Source organism: Curcuma longa, chromosome 16, assembly GCF_044706935.1.
Source record: "Curcuma longa cultivar G26 ecotype Majalengka, Jawa Barat chromosome 16, ITB_CL_G26_1.1, whole genome shotgun sequence".
Taxonomy (NCBI): domain Eukaryota; kingdom Viridiplantae; phylum Streptophyta; class Magnoliopsida; order Zingiberales; family Zingiberaceae; genus Curcuma; species Curcuma longa.
This window is the reverse complement of record NC_133876.1, coordinates 9,840,591-9,859,918: the sequence shown is the minus strand read 5'-3', so window position 1 is coordinate 9,859,918 and position 19,328 is coordinate 9,840,591. Positions and strand designations below refer to the sequence as shown.

The window sequence follows — 19,328 nt, the reverse complement described above, 5'->3', positions numbered from 1 at the left end:
GGCAACCATGCCCTAGTAATTGACTACTTTGGCTGAAAGCAAGATGTTGGAAGCGGAGCTAGTTCAAGTACCATAGACAAATTAATCTTTGACATTTCCGAATCAGTCTTAACATTCTCATGAAATTTCAAATTTTGATTGACATGATTTGCATCTTCATGGAAAAGCAGTACTAATAGAAACATACAGAGTATTTTATTGGACTCAAGCAGAGAGGTAAAAATCCAAATCTAGAGCATACATTTGCGTTGAAAGCTTCACAATGAAATACACAGCAACTCTAAGGATTAATTCAAATAAAGGTTTATCAACCTAGAATTGCGAATGATGATGAATGGATCAAACATGTAGCATTCTTATGACCTTTCTAGGGGCTTGGTTAGGGGGGAAAAGATGCAGAGAAGTTGAGCTGATACAAATGAAAATAAAGAAGGCTCGATATCAAACGTAGATTTGTTAAAACGGAACCATATGAGAGTTGTTACAATGGAATGAAGTCTTGCTAGTATTTGATTTACTGTATTATAATTGAGCAACTACAACTCAAATTTTCAAGGTAATACAAACAGTAAGCGCTTCCAATTTTTCTCATAACGTGCATTTTGCGCAGAATGATGAATAAACAAGTTCTTTTCTATTATCTTAAACCTAGGATACCAGATTCCAGAAGCCAACTCTACACAGGCTGAAGAAATCAGAACTGGCTGGAACTCCGAGCCTGTAGCCTTTTCCTTTCAAGCTCAAGCTACAAGGGCAGAGACATAAGAGAGATAAGATCAACAGAAATATTTTATGAAAGCACCAAGGTTTCACAAAGGCCAAGTAAGAAAAATACCACTTTCTTCACCCGATCATTGGCAGCTGGTGTTCCTCCAGTGACATTTTCTGGGAGGTATGGGCTGCTAACACGGACTTCATTCATAACCACAATAACAGTCTTATCCCAATGGACAGGGAGCCTGACATGTAACCAAAGTTGATTCAGTAAAATGAGGGGGAAAATGAAAATAAGCTATACTGAAATCATATAAAATGACACTAACATATTTCTCATTTCAATTTATCCAATGAATTAGAAAGGATTTTTTCCTCAGTAGAAAATAAAAGCATTTTAACCACAAAAACTCCCAAAAAACATTGGATAATAGCTCTAATTCTACTATGCCACTAGAACTTGCAAGCACTACTTGTTTCTCATTTCACCAAGTTATCAAATTATCACCAACAAAGGTCAGTTAGCCAATGGCAGAGGGATAATAATAAAAAAAATTCTTGCTCAGTTAGTTAGCATCAGAAAATAGCATTCTATATTCAAAACCATAATATTGAGAGAAAATAAGACTTTGTCCAGGACAACTATTCCAATATCTCAAAATTGTGTAAGTGGCTTCGATACGACCCTCGTGAGGATCATGCATGATTCCATGTACCTACTAATCATAAAGCAGAAGCAAAATCAAGGTGAGTATAAAAAGATAAATCAACTTTCCTACAAATTGAGAGTTAAGGTTAATTTCTTCCATATCATCTCCTTTGAAAATGATATCATTCATATAATAAACTGAAGATAACAATCTTATCTTGATTAGGCTTGAAAAATAGTGTGATAAGAAGTAACTGTTTGCAGCCGCTAGGAATTCACATCTCTATAAAATAGATCAACCCTTAACCCATATAATGACTGCCTCAAATGAAAAACTTTTCCAGTTGTTGTTTCTCTATTAAATCCATCAGATATTTCCATGCAAATTGCCTCACGTAATCATCAAGAAAAATGCCTACTTTGCATCTAATTGCTTTAGTCTCTGGTTAAAGATGGTTGTACAAGAAACAAGGACCCTTATAGAATTGGCAATTTGCAACTGGAGTAAATGTTTCATCAAAATCCACTTTTCCATCTAAAGTACACCCATTTGCCAGCTACAAAATGTTCTCTAGGAGTGTTCGAGATCCAGTCTGATTCTTAGCTAAAATTTTCGTCCATTTGTCATATCAATTAGTTTCATGGTAATTAGCATGTAAATTAAGAAGACCCACAGAAAGAAAATACTCAAGATAAGGGAATCTTGAATGCATAAAGGTCTTCTCAACACCAACAGCATCTCGAGAAGCCTCATGGATGTTGATGCCTCCTGGCTATCAATTATACGAATTGAAGTGTCTGCAACATCTCAAGGCAATTAGCTAAATGAATTGGCCGTAACTATCAATTATATGAAGGGTATCAACATCATGCCCTCAATCTGTCTCCCTTAGGATATTAACTAGAGAAATATCATTACGTCAATATATCTCCCCTTGTAGACAAGCATTAATAGGATACATGATAGAGAACAAAAAATATTATCAGGTCCAATGGGGAAAAATTGCACATAGAAATGACAATTGCCTTTTATTCTGGAGGATAAAAGTACAGAGCTTGTTTTAACAAGCAGAACTACCAACAAAAATAGATAAGCAAGGATCCAACTTACTAAAAGATGGCAGATGAACATGAAAATATGCGTGCCTGAACACTTTAGGAGGCACCACAAAGGATTTAAAGTCAAAAGTTTGAGACGGTACTCCATTAATGAAGTAGAAGTAAAAAAGAGATTCAGCTCCTAACAATTTGCATATTTATTGAGAAAGCATTATTCTAAAGACAGTCTATGCCTAGGAAGTTGAAAAGAGACCTCTTCATTTAGTGTTTAAGCACTCACTATTTTGTGTCTGTCGAAAAACAGTCCAAACAACATTCCTAGGCAGCCTAGGAGGTTTGCTAGAATTTTTTTTTATCAATTGGTTTACTTGAATAGAATAGTAAAACCCTAGTTCACTTTAGGGTTTAGAGTTTAGGCGGCCTAGACAATTCACTAGAAATAAAAAAGTTTGATTCACTTGAACACAACAGTAAAACCTTAGTTATCCAACCGACTAACCTTAGTTGACTTTAACAAAGTGAATGAGGAGGAATCTAATGAGGACCTTTTAAATAGTTTTTCTAGAGGATTAGACTCTACATATAATTTAATTGTGATGACTTAATTGTAGCATCATACTAGTCGTTCATTACTTGGTATTGTAACAAAATACTGATTATGGGACTTGGTTGTTATGTTATATTGTCATGCTTTTTTTGTTACAATGTGCCTATGTGTTATGTACTTCTATGTTTATTGTGTGTATTCTTCGTAGCAATATGGAATATGACAAGTTTTGTTGTTGTATGAGTTTACTTATCAATTGTCACTTTTTTCATGTGATTGTACACTTAAATTTAATCATTAACAAACTCTGTTAAGTAAATATGTTAGTATTTTTAATGTTAATATCAATCTATTTTATTTTAGAATATTTAAAGTCATCCACCTAGGCCTCCACCTATCACCTAGGTGCTATATAGTGGGCAAACTGTCTATCACTTGAAACCCCTTTTAAAACCTTGAAAAAAAACAAAGACCAAGTGACTTTGAAGTTCTAACAGGTATATGGCAACATCATTTGTGCAAGAGGATCAACACATAAAAGTACTCAGCTGTAAGATATCATGAGAACAAGATGTTTATAATAATTCTAATTGCTATACTAGATTTCATTAACAAATCTAATTACTTTGACTATAGCAGCAAATTGTGCGCCAACAATCTTGTGGAACTCATTAAAGTAGTCAGCTATAAGATACTAGGAAATACGATTCTAATAGCCATACTTAATCTGTTAACAAATCTAACAAACCACTGATGGCCATTAACTAACTTAAGCAACATAGTTCCTAAACATTTATACAAACAACATTAGGACTCTTTTCCCTTTGATATTCACTTAGAGAATACATGCTTCTAGGATGCTAAGTGAACTCACATTAATCACATACAGCATACCAATTAACCTACAAATTATAAAGATACAATCATCAAGCTATAACTACAAAGGACGGGTGACCAAGCCAGTGATGAGGTAACATGCATAGGAAATCAAGAGGATGCAAATATGGGCAGCATAAGCACTGGATAAATAGTAGAGTGTGGCACAAACAAGGTGGCTTAAGCACAGGCAACCTTAGTTTGAGTGTTAGAGTGCTTGCAATATTGTGCTCGGCTAAGGTGTTGCCTGTGTGCGACAATATTGTGCAAGCGACATCGCTTGCTTGTTGACAAGAGATGCTTCAATGCCAATGTGGGAAAAGTTAAAAAAAAAGATAGCAATTTGTCTAACCTCCCCTGTTTATCCCTATTTTATTAATCAATTAGCTTCTAAATCTTTTCCCCACGAGTATTGCTAGAGCTTCTTTACTTTATACCAATAATCATACTTTACATAGTAAAACAAGGTTTTACTTCTACTAAAAAGAAAATGTAATTGTTCCATTCTTGGAAGAAATGCAGTCTGGATATCCGTTCACAGCCAAATTTGCAAATACAGACGTTAAAGAGATGAATGAATAAACAACTTTTTTACTTACGTCTTAGATAATGCATCAAAAATGTTCTGCGCCTCACTAGTCACCCCGACTCCAATCCTCTCAGCTTCAATCTCTGCTTGTCTGCACCACATCACACAGAAGATCATGAGTAAGAAAATACACCGATGAAGGCGTCCCTTCAACCGGAAACAAAATTTCGCAGCATAATTTCATTCGTTGACAAATTTACCTAACAAAACTTATCCAAAATTTTCCCTTGCACGTTGTGAATAATTAATTCGTCAACAAACAGATAACCAAAGGTTGAAGAGACTCAAGCAATAGAACCTAAATTGATACAAATATTAAAAGAATAAATAGCACCTCAAGGCGGCATCTTCCCTGGCCTGGAGGCCCGCGAGGTCGATGAAGCACTTGCCGACGTCAAGTGGATCCTCCGCCTTCTTCAGAAACGTGAAGTCCTTGACATAGTTGGCTTTAAGAAGCCGGACATTCCTTCGAGCCCCCGCCTTAGAACTTCCCTCTTGTGCGCTTCACCAACAAGCAGTCAAGGATACAAATCTAAAGCAAAATCGAAGAAGTAAAGTAATAGATGAAGGTAGGAGGCGGATATGGATGACGAGAATGTTGGAGGGGCGATCGTAGGCGACGATTTGGCCTTCGATTTCATCGTTGAGGGTGGTTCTGAGGGAAAGCACGCAGCCCACGGCAAGCTCCTCGCCGACGCTTCCTTCCATGGGGTTCGCCTTGCTGTACTCCGATTCGATCGCAGGATCCCTAATAAACAAACCAAACCGCCATGGCACTCTTATTGGGCCTGGTCTAATTGCTGAGTCGGCCCAATTTCAAGCCCTCCCAGATCACGTGCCGTGCATGCCAGTGATCTTCTTTCCCATAAATTATTCTTTGATTTTTATTTTCAGTGAAATGAAATATTTTAAAAATGAGTGAAAAGAGAAAATGCATAAATTTCTCTTTTATTGCATCCATATTATACATCAAATTACAATCAAGTATATAAATACAGAATATCTATACAATTAATATATTCGTATAAATTATATACAGGAATGTATTTCTAACTAATCTCTCAAATTCACAGCTCTTTTAAAATACGAGCAGTGATTTAAATCTGATAAATTTAAAGAAAAAAAATCTCCAAATTGTGGAATCTATTGGCGTCACGCCTCGTGTATTCTGTTGAGCAGCGATCTCGCCTTCTTCCCTGCCTGCGGCGACCCCTCGGTCACCATCGAGTACAACGGCGGCATCACCACCGGCATCCGCCTCAGCAATTCCACCACCTCCGCCCCGCCATTCACGCACAGCGATAACAACGCCGACACGCAGCTTTCCCTCCCTGACCGCGACGTCCCCGTAGACCGGAAGAACTCCACTAGGCGAGAGATTGCCCCGTCGCAGCTTAGGATCTTCGCCGTTCCGTCCGGATGCTCGGCGATCTTTGCGAGCACCGCCATCGAGTCGTTAGCAAGGTCCCCCCTTTCTTGGCCAGAGAGAAGAGCCATTAGTGCTGGCACTGCCCCTGCTTCCAAAATCTTAACTTTGTTGCTTGAACAGAGTGAGAGACCGAAGATTGTAACGACGGCGTTCTTCTTTCCACGGTAAGATCCTTCCCTCATCAACTCCACCAGCAAGGGAATCGCCTCTGGCAAACTCCCGATTTCGGCGCGGTATTCCTCTACCGACGAGAGGTAGAATAGGATGCCCGCGGCGTTCTGCTGCGCCTCCACCTTGAAAGCTAGTCTGATGATGTCCACAACGAGGCTGAGTCCACCGACCTCCATGATTGCCCTCGCGCCGCTTTGGTGCTTCGAGAGATTCAGCAGCGCCGCCACCGCGTTGTCCTGCGTTGACGAGTCCGGCGAGGAGGAGAGATGGAGGAGCCACGGCACGGCGCCGGCCTCCACCAAACAAGCCCTGTTGAATACGTTGGATTTCGAGAGCTTCCTGATCTCGAACGCAGCCCTGCTTTGTTCCAGATTCGTCGGGGACGCGAGCTTGCGGACGAGGAAAGCCGCAGCCATCTTCATCGCCCCAGCCGCAGCGGGGCTCGGCGGCGTCGCAGTTTTGCTCCCATCACGCTTTTGCTTTGAATTGGGATCGGGGAAGGAGAGGTTCTTGCTGGCGCAGAGCTGTTCGACCAAATGCTGGACGGCGTAATTGGAGACGAGAGTGGTGTCGGCGAGCTTCTTGCCGGTGACGGGGCAGGTAAGGCAGCCGGACTTGAGCCACTTGGATATGGAGGCGCGGTCGTAGGTCTGCCCCGTGGCGATCGTCACGGGGTCGAACATGAGCTCCAGAGAGATCGGGCAGCGGAGGTCGTCCAAGTTCACATGATTCACTGGTCTATGCAGAGCCTTGAATTGGTTTCCACCAATACTCTTCTTGTCGTCTCCGGCTTCAAATAAAGTCGCCCGGCAGTAGGCCATGAGCGCCTCCAAGCTACCTATTAAAGCTGCTTCCTTTTCTTCGCAATCGAAGAATAAATCCTCGAGGAAGGCGATCTCCTCACTGCAATCCGACCAGCTTCGGATTTGCAAGTGTTCCATGAGATCATTGAGATCGATCGGATCGGGCTCAATGCCATTCTTGAAAAGGGCAAGCGCTGACCACACACTCCGCGCGGCGAGCGCGTCAGACGGCAAGGTCCCGCCCTCCGCCTTCCACGCTTGCTCGGACACGAGCTGAACCAGCTCCATCACTTCCGGCGACGCAGCGTCGACAGGAAGGACGTCGAGGGCGGTGGCCACGGATCTGAACAGCGCTCGGAAGTCGTTCGACGCCCGATCCGAGTGAACCAGCACCCAGAGACGGGCACCGGGGCGGACGAGGTCGCGAAGGAGATGCCCGAGCTTCTGCAGCGCGACGTAGAGCTCCGCCAGCCCAACAGAGGCGGAGGCAGGGAGGCCCTCGGCGACGACGTCGGCAAGGAACTCGCGGATCACGACGACCTGGCGGAGCGCCTCGCGGGCGCACTTGCGGTGTACGGGGAAGGCGGCGCCGCGGAGGGCGAGAACGTCGTCGGCGAGCAGGGACAGGACGTCAATGAGAGACACGGGGTCGACGGACGTGCTGGGAGTCACCGCCGGAAGGCTGAAGATCTTCCGGCTACCTGTAGTCGCGACTGACATCGCGATGCTGAAATTGACTTAAGAAGAAACAAATCTAGTAGCCCTCTTTGCCATTCGAGATCCATATATATATATATATAGAAAGCGAGGAGGCTGCGGAACAACACGTGTCGGTCGACGAGCGGATATCACAAGAAGAAGAGGGACACGTGCCCGCGCAGTTTAGTATTATTTTAGGTGGGTGCAAGGGTACCGTCACCCGTGTAGGCGCGGACGGCTCCGGACACGTGGCCTATTGGATCAACCCCTTCGTGTTTCTTTAATCGCGGCCGACAGTGGCGAACCCTTGCTGTTGTCTCTACAACACCAGCCACGTTAGACTCCAATGGTAAACTTACAGGTGCTCGGTACGAGCGCGTGTAGAGATCTAGTTCAGAAGGGAAAAAAATTGTGTCTGAATGATGACATCCGGATCCTAATACAGAAGTTAGTAAGGTATTATCGTTGTCATGGAAATATGATAACAACAGTATTGGAAATAATTGAGACACGTGGCAGACGGGGAGTGGTGGTCTCTACGCGGGACAGAGTTTAATTAGCAAACCACAATTTTAACCTCTTTTTTGTTTGTCGTATAAATCAAATACTAAAAAAAAATTGAATTCCTGATCATTGGCATTCAAGTGTAATGAATTGAGGAGGTTATAGTTATCTAGTTAATTCTAGATCAACAGAATATATTTACGGGTCCCATCTTGAGTTGTCGAGTTAGTCTGATTTTATGACTTGTTAAGCAAAGTTGATCTCTCGACCCGTTGAGCTGAGTCAATCTCCTGACTTATCGCCGATCTGACCTCACGCCATGCAAAGAGACGCGATAGTTATCATAATACGCAAAGGGATACAGCGGTTACAATAGTCAATAGAGCCCTCCTGCGTCTTTTGGATTTTTCTCAATGAATATGCCCTTTAAGCTTTTCTCTATAAAATAAGTTTTTCTCTGTGTAATACAAAGAGGATTGTCTAAAGAGGTATGATCTCATTTACTTTTATTTCATTCTTTATTTATTGTCTTTTTATTATACTCTTTTGAGATTCCGTGATGACTTAAGTATCGAAGGAATTTCACCGGAATAACTCTCGATGAGCATTATGATGTATGTTATTCTCCACAAGATCAACTACACCACATCACGAAAAAAAATGAAGAAAAGACTTTGACGTTATCACTCCGTAATCCGAAGTAGATTTCTACCACTGTATCATCGTGTTAAGATTTCCGTTCCAAACTGTTTAAAAGATGATACATGAGACGAAATCTATAAACTCTCGATTTATTTACTGGATTGCTTCCAATTTTTAGAACTATATTTTTAATAATAACACAAAATAATAAAGACTTTATATCTCCAACGAAAAGAAAATCATATGTTTAAAGAATCATGATGGGTAGAGGTAGCGAACAGCTCGTGGTTGGATTTTCAGAGTTATTTATTTGGATGTCAAACAAATATCAAAATGGGTGATCGTCCACAACAGATTCATTTAATTTTAAGTCGCCGACCAAAATTTTTTAAAATAAAAGGCCCCCTTTTTTTGTCTACTTATTGCGTTGGGTGAAGGGAAATAGGGAAAGGCTCCAGAAGTTGCACTAAAAAAATACAAACCGCTTAATAATTTTGCAGAATTAATTGTTATTAAAAAGGAAGGAAGGAAGGAAGGAAGGCTCCTCTATCCATCAAGGATGCAGTCATTAATGACAGAATACATAAATAATAAACAAGTATAACATTTTCCTGCAAGTTGCTGAATATACATTAGCTTTTACTGATACTAAGCGATCATTGATCCACAGGAAGCAAAATTTATTTTTACTGATACTAAGCGAGATGCTAAAATGAAAAACTCGAGTAATCTGAAAGTTAAGATGAACAAAGCAGTAGTTCTAAATTCAATAAACAAGTTATCCTTGATAACTATAAAAATACTAGGAAGCATCATTACCTTCGAATAGTAAATATAATAACTTGAGTTTTCCTGATTGGTTTTTCTCAGGCATAGAATAAGTTTGACAAGGAACAAGGAACTCACCCTTGCACCAGGCGAGAAGCAGGTAGCTACAACATCCTATCATCCATGCAAATCTCATGCAAAGTACACACATGGCTCTGCAGCACAATAGAATAAATTTTCAGTTCAGGGCAAGAGCAAACACATAATTGTTATTTCTGATTTAATTGTCATTCAGCCCTTAAGCCCTTAATCTTCAAGAGCCTCAACAATTTTCGAAAATCAAGAAAATTGTATAATGAACTTTTGATGAAAAATATGGACTGTGATAGTAAATGAAGGAATTGCTAAAAGCATACTGGATTCAAGTCTTTGAATGGTGACTAACAAGTATAAGGAGAAAACGACAAAGATCAGTGGAAAGAATAAGATAACCTTGAATCGGAGCTTCTTTAAAGAACTTGAAATTATTTATTCTAAACAAAAATAATTATCCAAGCAGTCAAATGATTTGGAGTCCACCAACTTATTCAAGAAAAATAGGAAGCATGTAGTTTTCAAGAAAACAGAACTTGCGTCTAGAAATCATATTAAAAAGATGCATGCAGCCGGGCTACATAGCCCAGCTCAATGAATGAAGAAAAAAGAATTGATTTTGTAACACAATTGATGGTATTCGGAGTTATTCCTGAGCACTTAGCCTCACTTCTCAATAGGTCAATCTCATTTCCCAAGCACTATCGACTAGTCAATCTGCTCACCCGAGTATTCTGCCTTCATCCTATGGCTTCCTACTTGGACTCGGGAGCTATAGTTCTCGGGATGCTACAAAACCTACGAAGCTATATTACTCAGGGCGTTGCTATAGTTCTCAGGATGCTACAGTACCCGCGAAATTATAGTTCTCGGGATGCTACGGTACCACCAGAGCTACAGTTCTTGAGATGTTACAGTATTCACAAAGTTACAATGCTCGAGAAAGTCATTTAGAGTATGTTCTCCAGAGCACTCGGTATTCATCCAACGATTTACCATTTGGACTCAGGAAATTCAGAAACTCGACCTCAACCTCCGACAACTCTGAACAACCTGACAACCTCTAACAATTTGTCTACCAATGGTCCGACAATGTCAGTATACGGTCTAACGGCTATCACCCTTGATCCTTCAACGACCCTACAATATTAGGTACTACGTGGAGATTTCCTTCCGTTGACTCTATAAGGATCAACGGAAGTAAAAGGGATGATGGTTTTCTTATTGTACACGGAGGCAACTCTTCTCCACCACCAATCTCTCTTCTCTTTCTTTTGAGCATTTCTTTCCCTCGCATTGCTACAAGTTTCGTCTTTCAGTTCAAGGCTAACTTAACCATCAAAAGGGCCATGCCGGCAACGTTGCTCCCCATCAATCCATTTTGACTTGGAGGCCACCGAGAGCACATTGGAGGATCTAAGTGGCTGCCCCAAAGGCAAAGGGAGAGGAGGAGCCCGAGCGAGAGAAAAAGGACACCATCAACAATCAATTGATAAATACATGTGCAAATAATTTTTCACCCTCAATCATTAAACAAAGTTGAACAACACAAAGATGCACATTAACGGACAGAAATTCTATAGAGCACTCTGTCTGTAATCACTCATCCCTCGATGATGTCGATCACAACTATGATCAAATCAAATAATTTATACACGTACGGATGCCACAACATGAAAGGATTAAGTTATTTAACCAATTCGCTATTATCGTTTCTCATCAATTCTATCTAGTGACTCAATGCAGATTCAGAGCAGATATTTTTCTACAACTATATGAGAAATAGCACATCGAAAAAGGTAGGGAACATACAGAAACAACGGAGCCCTAATTTGCGCCTGGTCCCCAAAAGTGACTTGTTCTTGGTCCCATAGGGCTATTCCAAAATGATGTGAAGGCTGCTATAGTGTGCGTTTATCTCTTCGACCTGCTCTTCAATGTTTAAACACTGCAAAGAGAATGCATTATTACTTTTTTTAAAATAAAGATTAAACATAAAAAAGTATAGTGTTAATGATTTCTCAAGATTCAAGGCCAGATTTGAGAATATTTGTGCAAATTAAAATTCTAGCAACAATTACTTCTCTTCTGATCTTTTTCAACAGCAAAACCCGCAAGATAACCATCAAGTAAAACATCATAACCAAAGAAGATCGTAAAATGGGAACTGGAAACAGTATCTGAGATCGACAAGTTAAAGGAACTCGACAGGGATACCCTAATGAGTGATGGATCGTTCATGTGGTAAAAGGGAGCGGAGAGGGGACGACCAACCTGGAAGAAGCCGGCGAGAGAGGAGACGAGGGCGGTGGAGCCGGCGACGACAGGGACGAAAGAGAGAGAGAGAGAGAGTCTGCGATGGCAACGAAGGCGACTTTGGCGTCTGCGATGGCGTGCTGGGATCAATCACCATCGCCATTAAGGAGAGGTTCCAAGATCTTCGCGACTTTATCTTACTCGTTTGGAATTAATTAAAGAATAAAACGTCAAGAAATTTTTTCACATGCTAAAATTTACTCCTTTTTTTCCCAAAAAAAAAAACTGAAATCTTCAGCATTTTTTAAAATTCTAAAAAAAAATATGAATCTACCTGTTCTGCTCTTTCTCCTCTGTTCATGGCAAGATTTGGCAACGTCCATGAATAGCCGTGGCCATACTTGAGGAAACATCCAGAGTGTCGCTGGATTCTTGCAGACGTTTGGCCGTAGCAGAATCTCGGAATGGTGGCTATCACTGTACTGCATGATTGCTGCAAGGAGACAGCTGTGATTCCGCTGGTCATTGTACCGCATCATATCTGTGATAATCTATGGAGTTTGGACTATCTCATTCAATGAAATACGAAGGCTGGGGCTATTTTGTGCTGGGAAGTTTGTTTATTGATGAACATATCCTTTGTTTTCAGGATCTGTAGATAGATGACGACACTAAAAAGTTCAAGAGAAACTGTGTATAGTTCAGTAGCGATCTTCCTGTCAATGAGGTCGAACAAGGTCCGTCATCTACGAGATTGACGATGGAGGCTGGAAAGGTCTGCTGATGGTCGTTGCATCTCAGCAAAGTCAGATAGAGATTGAAGAAGTTAAAGATCAAAAAGTGAAAGAAGGTTAGTTTCATAATTTTCTTCTTTTTTTTTTGTCCCTCACGCTAATTTAGCAACCGTGTGCAACACTTTCGCTAACATATATGTTACGGCCGTGAGGAGTAGATTGAGTGGGAGACATAGGATTCGGCAATTTATCGGCCCGATCCTCGTGTCGGCCCTCAGCAGTCGACTTGACGGATAATTAGAGTAAATCCTTGGTCCACGATTTCAACCACCGAGTCTCTTGCATCCCCGAACTCGACTTGGCTCCTAGACCCGAGCCGAATCCTCATGGAGATAGGCTCTTAGACCCGAGCCGAATCCTCATGGAGACAGGCTCCCTGACCCAAGTCGAATCCTCGTGAAAACAGACTCCTAAGCCCGAGTCGAATCCTCGTGGAGACAGACTCCTAGACCCGAGCCGACTCCTCGTGAGGACCGATTTTTCTCAGTCAATTTGGTTGCATCATCCCTACACGGACTCGGCTCAGATTCGATTCAGACAATCTTCAACTCTTGGCGCCCTGTTTCATTAAACATTATTATTCTTATCATACATAAAGATCATCATTCCCCTTGACATGCCTTTGCCATCAATCATAGTCCATACTCTAACAAGCACGCTCGAAATGACCCTTCAATTGCATGCCAACGATGAAACTTCCACTCTGACCACTTCATTTCTTCTGACAAGGTAATCACTGATAATGTAACATTCTCCGTAATTAGGATGGGATATGACATCCCTCTCGCATATATAGGAAAGATCTCTCTTCAAGGTTAGGTACGTGTACATACAAACAATCCATTTCTATTGGTCTTCTTCTTCTTCGCTCGCTGACTTAAGTATTGGAGTGGTCGCACTATGACACCCATGACCTTCCTTCTCACGAGAGTAGTGTTTGCAGGTTCATTTGGCTTCACGATCCTCCTTTAATCGATTCTGTTTCATTTTGGTGTTAAGAAGCCGATGACACATCTGAAGCTTTCAACGAAAATAATATACAACAAATCACAGTAATTTAAAGTAACACGGATACAAATGCTCTGCTATAAAATCCAGGGAACAGAAGCTGTTCATACTCTTCAACCTTCGCTAAAAACTATGAAAATTTCATGCTCTTTAAACTTGCAAGGAAATTTTTCTCAAGCCGTAAAAAATGTCTACGCGTAAAAAACTATGAAAAAAATCCAATTAAAATGCTAAATTTCTTGTCCAATTATCTTTTTTTTTCCTTGCAATCTGCATGGTCTCCCACTTGGTCCTTTTCTCTCTTTTTTTCCCGTTGTTCTTTTTCCCTCTCTCTTACTCTGCTTTTGCTGTCTCTTTCACGCTGATTGACAGTCTGCTGGCTTGCCCCTGTGCGCCGAGGCAAGTGTTCTGTGCATGTTTGAGGAGAAACTTTCATCGGGAGAATAAATAAACCAAAAGAAAACAGTAGATGGACGCACTCAGCTCTGGCGAGCTTGAAGGCAGCACTTTGGCGATATTTTATGGATGGAAATGATGGAAAGAGAGCCCAACAAAGATGCTGCCTTCGCCCATTCTTCTTGAGCTTCTCGCCATTCTTTTGGAGTGAGTTTGCCCCACCAACAGCTCGACACACAGGAAGGAATTATGGAATCATAGTGGCGTGCGAGCCTTGAATGGGATGGATTAAACAATGCCATTGGGATGAACTAATGTTTTAAACAATGCCTAGGTTTGCTTAGGCTATCAAATCAAAGAAGGATAGTTTATACTGTTCTTGTGATCACATGCTGCTGGAAACATTATTAAAATGAAATGATAAAATGATTTAGTGAATTGGATGCTCTAATGCTTTGGACCAATATAAATCAATCTTTCTTACTTTCTACATGCTAGGCAAAGCTTTACCTGACACCAAGTCAGCCAGGTGAACCATAATCTCGTTCACAATTGTGTGAGCTTCAAAAGATTGAACAAGTTCATCACATCCTGAAAGAAGTTTGTTGGTCTCCACCATTTTCATAAAGTCAATCAAGGTTTAGAAAGAGAACAAAACTATACCATACAAGTGAACATTCTAACTGACTGTTAACCATGATCGAGAGAAATTATTGTTTATTAGAATTTTAGATCCCTGAAGTGTAGTTCCAACTGCAGTTTGCATGTTATTTTTTTTTCTAAAACTGACCAAAACTAACTACTGATTTCTATTTGTCAATTTAAAATACTGAATGATCGATCTCTCTCATTTCACAGTTTGTAGATAGCGTTTCCCATTTTCCAGTCAGTGGAGTGGAGCTCTCAGATGAGCTATGACACACATTATTAAAGTCCGTTCTCGTGCCATTTTCCATCTGTATCCTCCCTCGTTTGAGGAATCCCAAAATGACATGATCAAGATCCAACGGTGCTTCACAATCCATCTATTTTGTCTTCGAGTTGTGACAGCTCGAGAGAAAGGTACTGAACAAAGTTGCCTTGTCCATCTTCACTCTTGCTCTCTTTTGTCCTCTTCTCATGCAGATGGCTTCACTTTTATCAATAAATTGTAACTTTTATTCTGGCCCTATTTCTTTTCTGTTCTAAGTTTTCTTGTGATATTTTGTTGCTTCTAGATTCGGTCTCGTACAAACCAGCTCTGGAATTTCGTATAGTTTTTTAATATCCAACTAAATCCGCCGTTTGCTCGCTCCCAACTGCCAAAATCCTATCTTTATGCCATTTTTGTTTTTCAAACAATTTGTTTATGAACTGTATCCCATCCCAGTCCAAGTTCTTATCCAATTGTTTACTCTGCCAGAACAATTCCCCTTCAACACACTTGCACAGCAATTGTCAGCTTGCATCCGCATGGTATTTGCTCTTTATAGCAGTCATTCGACCAAGTATATATCTCACTCATTCCCATAAAGCAAGGATTTTCCTCATTTTTTTGGTTTATTTATACACTCATTTCCAGATTCTAGCATTCCAGCATCATAAGGTGGCAGGCATGTGTGTCCCTTGCTTTTCCTCTTCCTTTACTCACCACTGACTGCATCAGGAGGAAGAAGAAAGAGAGGGCTACCAAAGCCTGCAGTCTTCTTCTTCCAATTCATGAGAAGAAGACTAGAATCCACAAGAAGAGGCCATTAATGATTTGATCCAGGACTCAGCACTTCATCATGGGAAGCTTCTTACTGAAGTCTGGTGGTTCAATGAGACCAAGGAGGAGTAAATATGCACACGAGCTGTTTCTTGTGGCTTTCCTCTTCTCTTGGGCTCCCTCTGCTGGGCTTCTCTCCCCTAAAGGCGTCAACTATGAAGGTAACGCGCCGACCTGTTTTGGTTTCAGTTCCTTCTTCCCCTTTGATGTGTTCTTCTTCGGGTTTTGCTTTCACAGTTCAAGCGCTGATGGGAATCAAAGCCTCTTTGAAGGACCCCCACAGTGTTCTTGAGAACTGGGATCAGAACTCTGTGGATCCTTGTAGCTGGACCATGGTTACCTGTTCGTCTGAGAACTTAGTCATCGGCCTGTGAGTGCCTTACACACATTCTTTCCTCCTTTCTCTTGTTCTTGCTTTGTTTTTACAAGTGATTCCTAGTTTCATCTTCTCAGAGGAACTCCAAGCCAAAATTTATCCGGCACACTCTCTCCAAGCATTGGCAATCTGACAAATCTTGAGATTGTGTGAGTTCTGATTTGGATAACTAGAACTGGTTTAGGGAATATTTTCTTCATTGCTCATCTTGGACATGTTACTTTGCAGGCTCCTCCAAAACAACAACATATCAGGACCCATGCCTAAAGAGATTGGAAGGCTCTCAAAGCTCAAAACGCTTGACCTCTCCAACAATTACTTCACTGGTGAAATCCCTTCTTCCATAAGCCTGCTGAAAGATCTACAGTACTTGTAAGAACAAAGTGGTGTAGTGTGCCCTAATTTTGCCCTTTTAGGCTATGGATCCATGATTTGATTATATACTTTGTGAAATGAAACCAGGAGGCTTAATAATAACAGTCTCTCAGGAGCATTCCCTATGTCTTTGACCAATCTGACACAACTTGCTTTCTTGTAAGCCATCACATGAGCTTGTTATTCGATGAACTACCCTACAAGAACTGTTTGGCTGAGAACTTTCTGTTTCATGATTCAGGGACTTGTCTTACAACAACTTGAGTGGGCCTGTGCCAAGTTTTCCGGCAAAGACATTCAAGTAAGAAAATTTGGCTTCTCTTCTCCATCTTTGTCTTTAGTTTTATCATTTGAAACGTGGTATACTGTTTGAGCTGTGTCTGCTCATATGGAATAGTCAGTGAGCATTCAATTGAGTAGACCCTCAGTTTCTAAAAATTTGTATCGTTCATAACCTCAATGTTGTGAATACTACTATCATTGGAAATTGATGTCTCTTTTGTATGTGATAATTAAGATTTATATAAGGTTGGCAAATATATGAACTGTTGCTACTCAACAGTGTAAAATTTTGATTTTCTACTGAGAATGGTACTTCAGTATTCGATAGAATAGTAATGTTCCCTCTTGTTTGATTGTTATATAACCTCAATATTTTGAATTTTGCAGCATTGTTGGAAATCCTTTAATTTGTTCTATTGATTCGGAGAAAGAGTGCTTCGGGATGACCCCCATACCGATGTCCTACGACTTGAATAATTCAGAGAGTTAGTCAAACTTGAATCTTGTGATTTCTTTTTCTTTGTTTTAGGGAATATTTTGTTTAAATGTATCAAAAACAAGATCATGTGACAGATTTAATTCAGATTTTGATCTTTGACATAGTGTACTTGGTGTTTATAGATGTTATAGTATGTTTTTGCTTCTTAATTTGTGTTTTTTGTCTTCTGGCTTTCAATTTTAACTTCCATTCATATATCATGAAGGCACTACGACTGTAGCAAAACCAAGAAACCATAAAGTTGCTATGGCAGTTGGATTCAGCTTTGGTTTCTTCGGTTTAGTAGTTCTTGGTGTCGGAATACTTCTTTGGTGGAAGCAAAGACATACCCAGCAAATTCTTTACCATGTCGATGGTGAGTAATGAGTAAGATGTATTAGCATCATGATCATTTAAATACTACATCAGTGCTGACTCAAGAACATCATCTTATCAATTGGCACAGAACAACATGATGAGGAAGTCTGCCTTGGAAATCTAAAGCGGTTTCAATTTCGGGAACTTCAGATTGCGACAGATAACTTCAGCAGCAAGAACATACTCGGTAAAGGTGGCTTCGGAATAGTTTATAAAGGTCATCTAAAAGACGGGACTCTAGTAGCTGTCAAAAGGCTCAAGGATGGAAGCGCCGTCGGTGGTGAGATCCAGTTTCAGACTGAAGTTGAGATGATTAGTCTGGCTGTTCACCGGAACCTCCTGAGACTCTGTGGATTCTGTATGACTGGGACCGAGAGGCTGCTTGTATACCCATATATGTCAAATGGAAGTGTTGCTTCTCGACTCAAAGGTAACCACTGAAGAACAAAACCTAATGGTTACTATAATTAGATTTATAGTTGCTTCAAATGATTCACGCAGTTGAAGTTATGAGGAAATTTAAAAAGTGATTATTTAGTCGGTCAACATTCACTTCCTGATACATAAATCTGGTAAATCCTTTAATCCATTTCTTGTTGATATAGGAAAACCCCCATTGGATTGGACTACTCGAAAGAGGATAGCACTGGGAGCTGGAAGAGGTCTACTCTACCTTCACGAGCAGTGTGATCCGAAGATAATTCACAGAGACGTAAAGGCTGGTAACATTTTGCTAGACGATTATTGCGAAGCCATCGTAGGTGACTTTGGACTAGCAAAGCTCTTGGATCACCGGGACTCACATGTAACTACTGCTGTTCGAGGCACCGTTGGACACATTGCTCCGGAGTATCTCTCTACTGGACAGTCGTCCGAAAAAACAGATGTTTTTGGGTTCGGAATACTCCTACTCGAGCTCATCACTGGCAGGACAGCTTTAGAATTCGGCAAGTCTGTGAACCAGAAAGGCACCATGCTCGATTGGGTAAAGAATGATGAGAATCTCAATTGTTAGATTAATCATATAGATTAGTCGCTTATGCTTGCTTCACCATGAATTCAGGTGAAGATGATCCATCAAGAGAAGAAGCTCGATATGCTCATCGATAAGAACTTGAAGAGCAACTACGATCTGATTGAGCTTGAAGAGATTGTGCAAGTTGCGCTCTTGTGCACACAGTTCCTCCCTGGCCACAGGCCCAAAATGTCTGAAGTCGTCCGAATGCTCGAAGGCGATGGCCTGGTGGAGAGATGGGAAGCCTCACAGAGAGTCAACTCCCAGAGCTTCAAGATGCCTGAATTCAGTTTCGCGGAGAGATGCTACTCTAACCTTACCGATGATTCGTCGTTGCTTGTCCAAGCGATCGAACTCTCCGGGCCAAGGTGACAGCTAGTGAAAACAGTAATCGCAAAGCGAACACCATGCTTGATCCTGAACCTGTGGGCGTGCCAAGTCGGATGTGGGCATCCCATAAAAACAGCAAGCTCAGACTTGGAGCAGGATGAGATGGATAAAATAGTTGTGAGATTGTTAAAAAGTTTGATCTTTGATGATTGTTCAGTGAGTGATGAAGGAACTCAAGAACAATTTGCTGTTTCAATGGATTTTTGTTGTATGTAGCCTTTTTTTTTTTCTCTGAAGGAATGAAAGTGAAGGATTTTCTGATTCAGTGCAACTGAGAGATTTCGTGCTAA

General features: G+C 40.9%; 3 protein-coding genes across 3 annotated transcripts; 1 reads left to right on the top strand and 2 right to left on the bottom strand.

The window, feature by feature from the left end:
* Nucleotides 1–425: 425 nt before the first annotated feature.
* LOC141847480 (uncharacterized) lies at nucleotides 426–5,179 on the bottom strand. Its single transcript, XM_074735534.1, has 5 exons — nucleotides 5,020–5,179; nucleotides 4,769–4,932; nucleotides 4,445–4,525; nucleotides 836–959; nucleotides 426–745 (listed from the first exon to the last, which is right to left on the bottom strand). Exons 1-5 carry the CDS (start codon nucleotides 5,140–5,142, stop codon nucleotides 695–697), a joined length of 543 nt encoding a protein of 180 aa, XP_074591635.1. The 5' UTR covers nucleotides 5,143–5,179; the 3' UTR covers nucleotides 426–694.
* Nucleotides 5,180–5,394: 215 nt separating this feature from the next.
* On the bottom strand, nucleotides 5,395–7,579 carry LOC141847852 (U-box domain-containing protein 18-like). Its single transcript, XM_074735938.1, has one exon. It carries the CDS (start codon nucleotides 7,555–7,557, stop codon nucleotides 5,587–5,589), a length of 1,971 nt encoding a protein of 656 aa, XP_074592039.1. The 5' UTR covers nucleotides 7,558–7,579; the 3' UTR covers nucleotides 5,395–5,586.
* Nucleotides 7,580–15,230: 7,651 nt separating this feature from the next.
* LOC141848112 (protein NSP-INTERACTING KINASE 1-like) lies at nucleotides 15,231–19,303 on the top strand. Its single transcript, XM_074736230.1, has 12 exons — nucleotides 15,231–15,452; nucleotides 15,559–15,905; nucleotides 15,982–16,114; nucleotides 16,198–16,269; nucleotides 16,349–16,492; nucleotides 16,583–16,654; nucleotides 16,737–16,796; nucleotides 17,165–17,262; nucleotides 17,482–17,631; nucleotides 17,722–18,063; nucleotides 18,239–18,618; nucleotides 18,697–19,303. Exons 2-12 carry the CDS (start codon nucleotides 15,764–15,766, stop codon nucleotides 19,018–19,020), a joined length of 1,917 nt encoding a protein of 638 aa, XP_074592331.1. The 5' UTR covers nucleotides 15,231–15,452; nucleotides 15,559–15,763; the 3' UTR covers nucleotides 19,021–19,303.
* Nucleotides 19,304–19,328: the final 25 nt, after the last annotated feature.

Excerpts from the sequence above, each read along its gene's own strand:
- LOC141847480 (XM_074735534.1), bottom strand. The coding sequence starts at position 5,142 with ATGGAAGGAAGCGTCGGCGAGGAGCTTGCCGTGGGCTGCGTGCTTTCC. Across the intron at positions 4,526-4,768 it reads AGGGAAGATGCCGCCTTGAG|ACAAGCAGAGATTGAAGCTG; the intron begins GTGCTATTTATT and ends GATGTGGTGCAG. Across the intron at positions 746-835 it reads ATGATCGGGTGAAGAAAGTG|CTTGAGCTTGAAAGGAAAAG; the intron begins GTATTTTTCTTA and ends CTGCCCTTGTAG.
- LOC141847852 (XM_074735938.1), bottom strand. The coding sequence starts at position 7,557 with ATGTCAGTCGCGACTACAGGTAGCCGGAAGATCTTCAGCCTTCCGGCG.
- LOC141848112 (XM_074736230.1), top strand. The coding sequence starts at position 15,764 with ATGGGAAGCTTCTTACTGAAGTCTGGTGGTTCAATGAGACCAAGGAGG. Across the intron at positions 16,115-16,197 it reads GAGAACTTAGTCATCGGCCT|AGGAACTCCAAGCCAAAATT; the intron begins GTGAGTGCCTTA and ends TCATCTTCTCAG. Across the intron at positions 18,619-18,696 it reads AAGGCACCATGCTCGATTGG|GTGAAGATGATCCATCAAGA; the intron begins GTAAAGAATGAT and ends CCATGAATTCAG.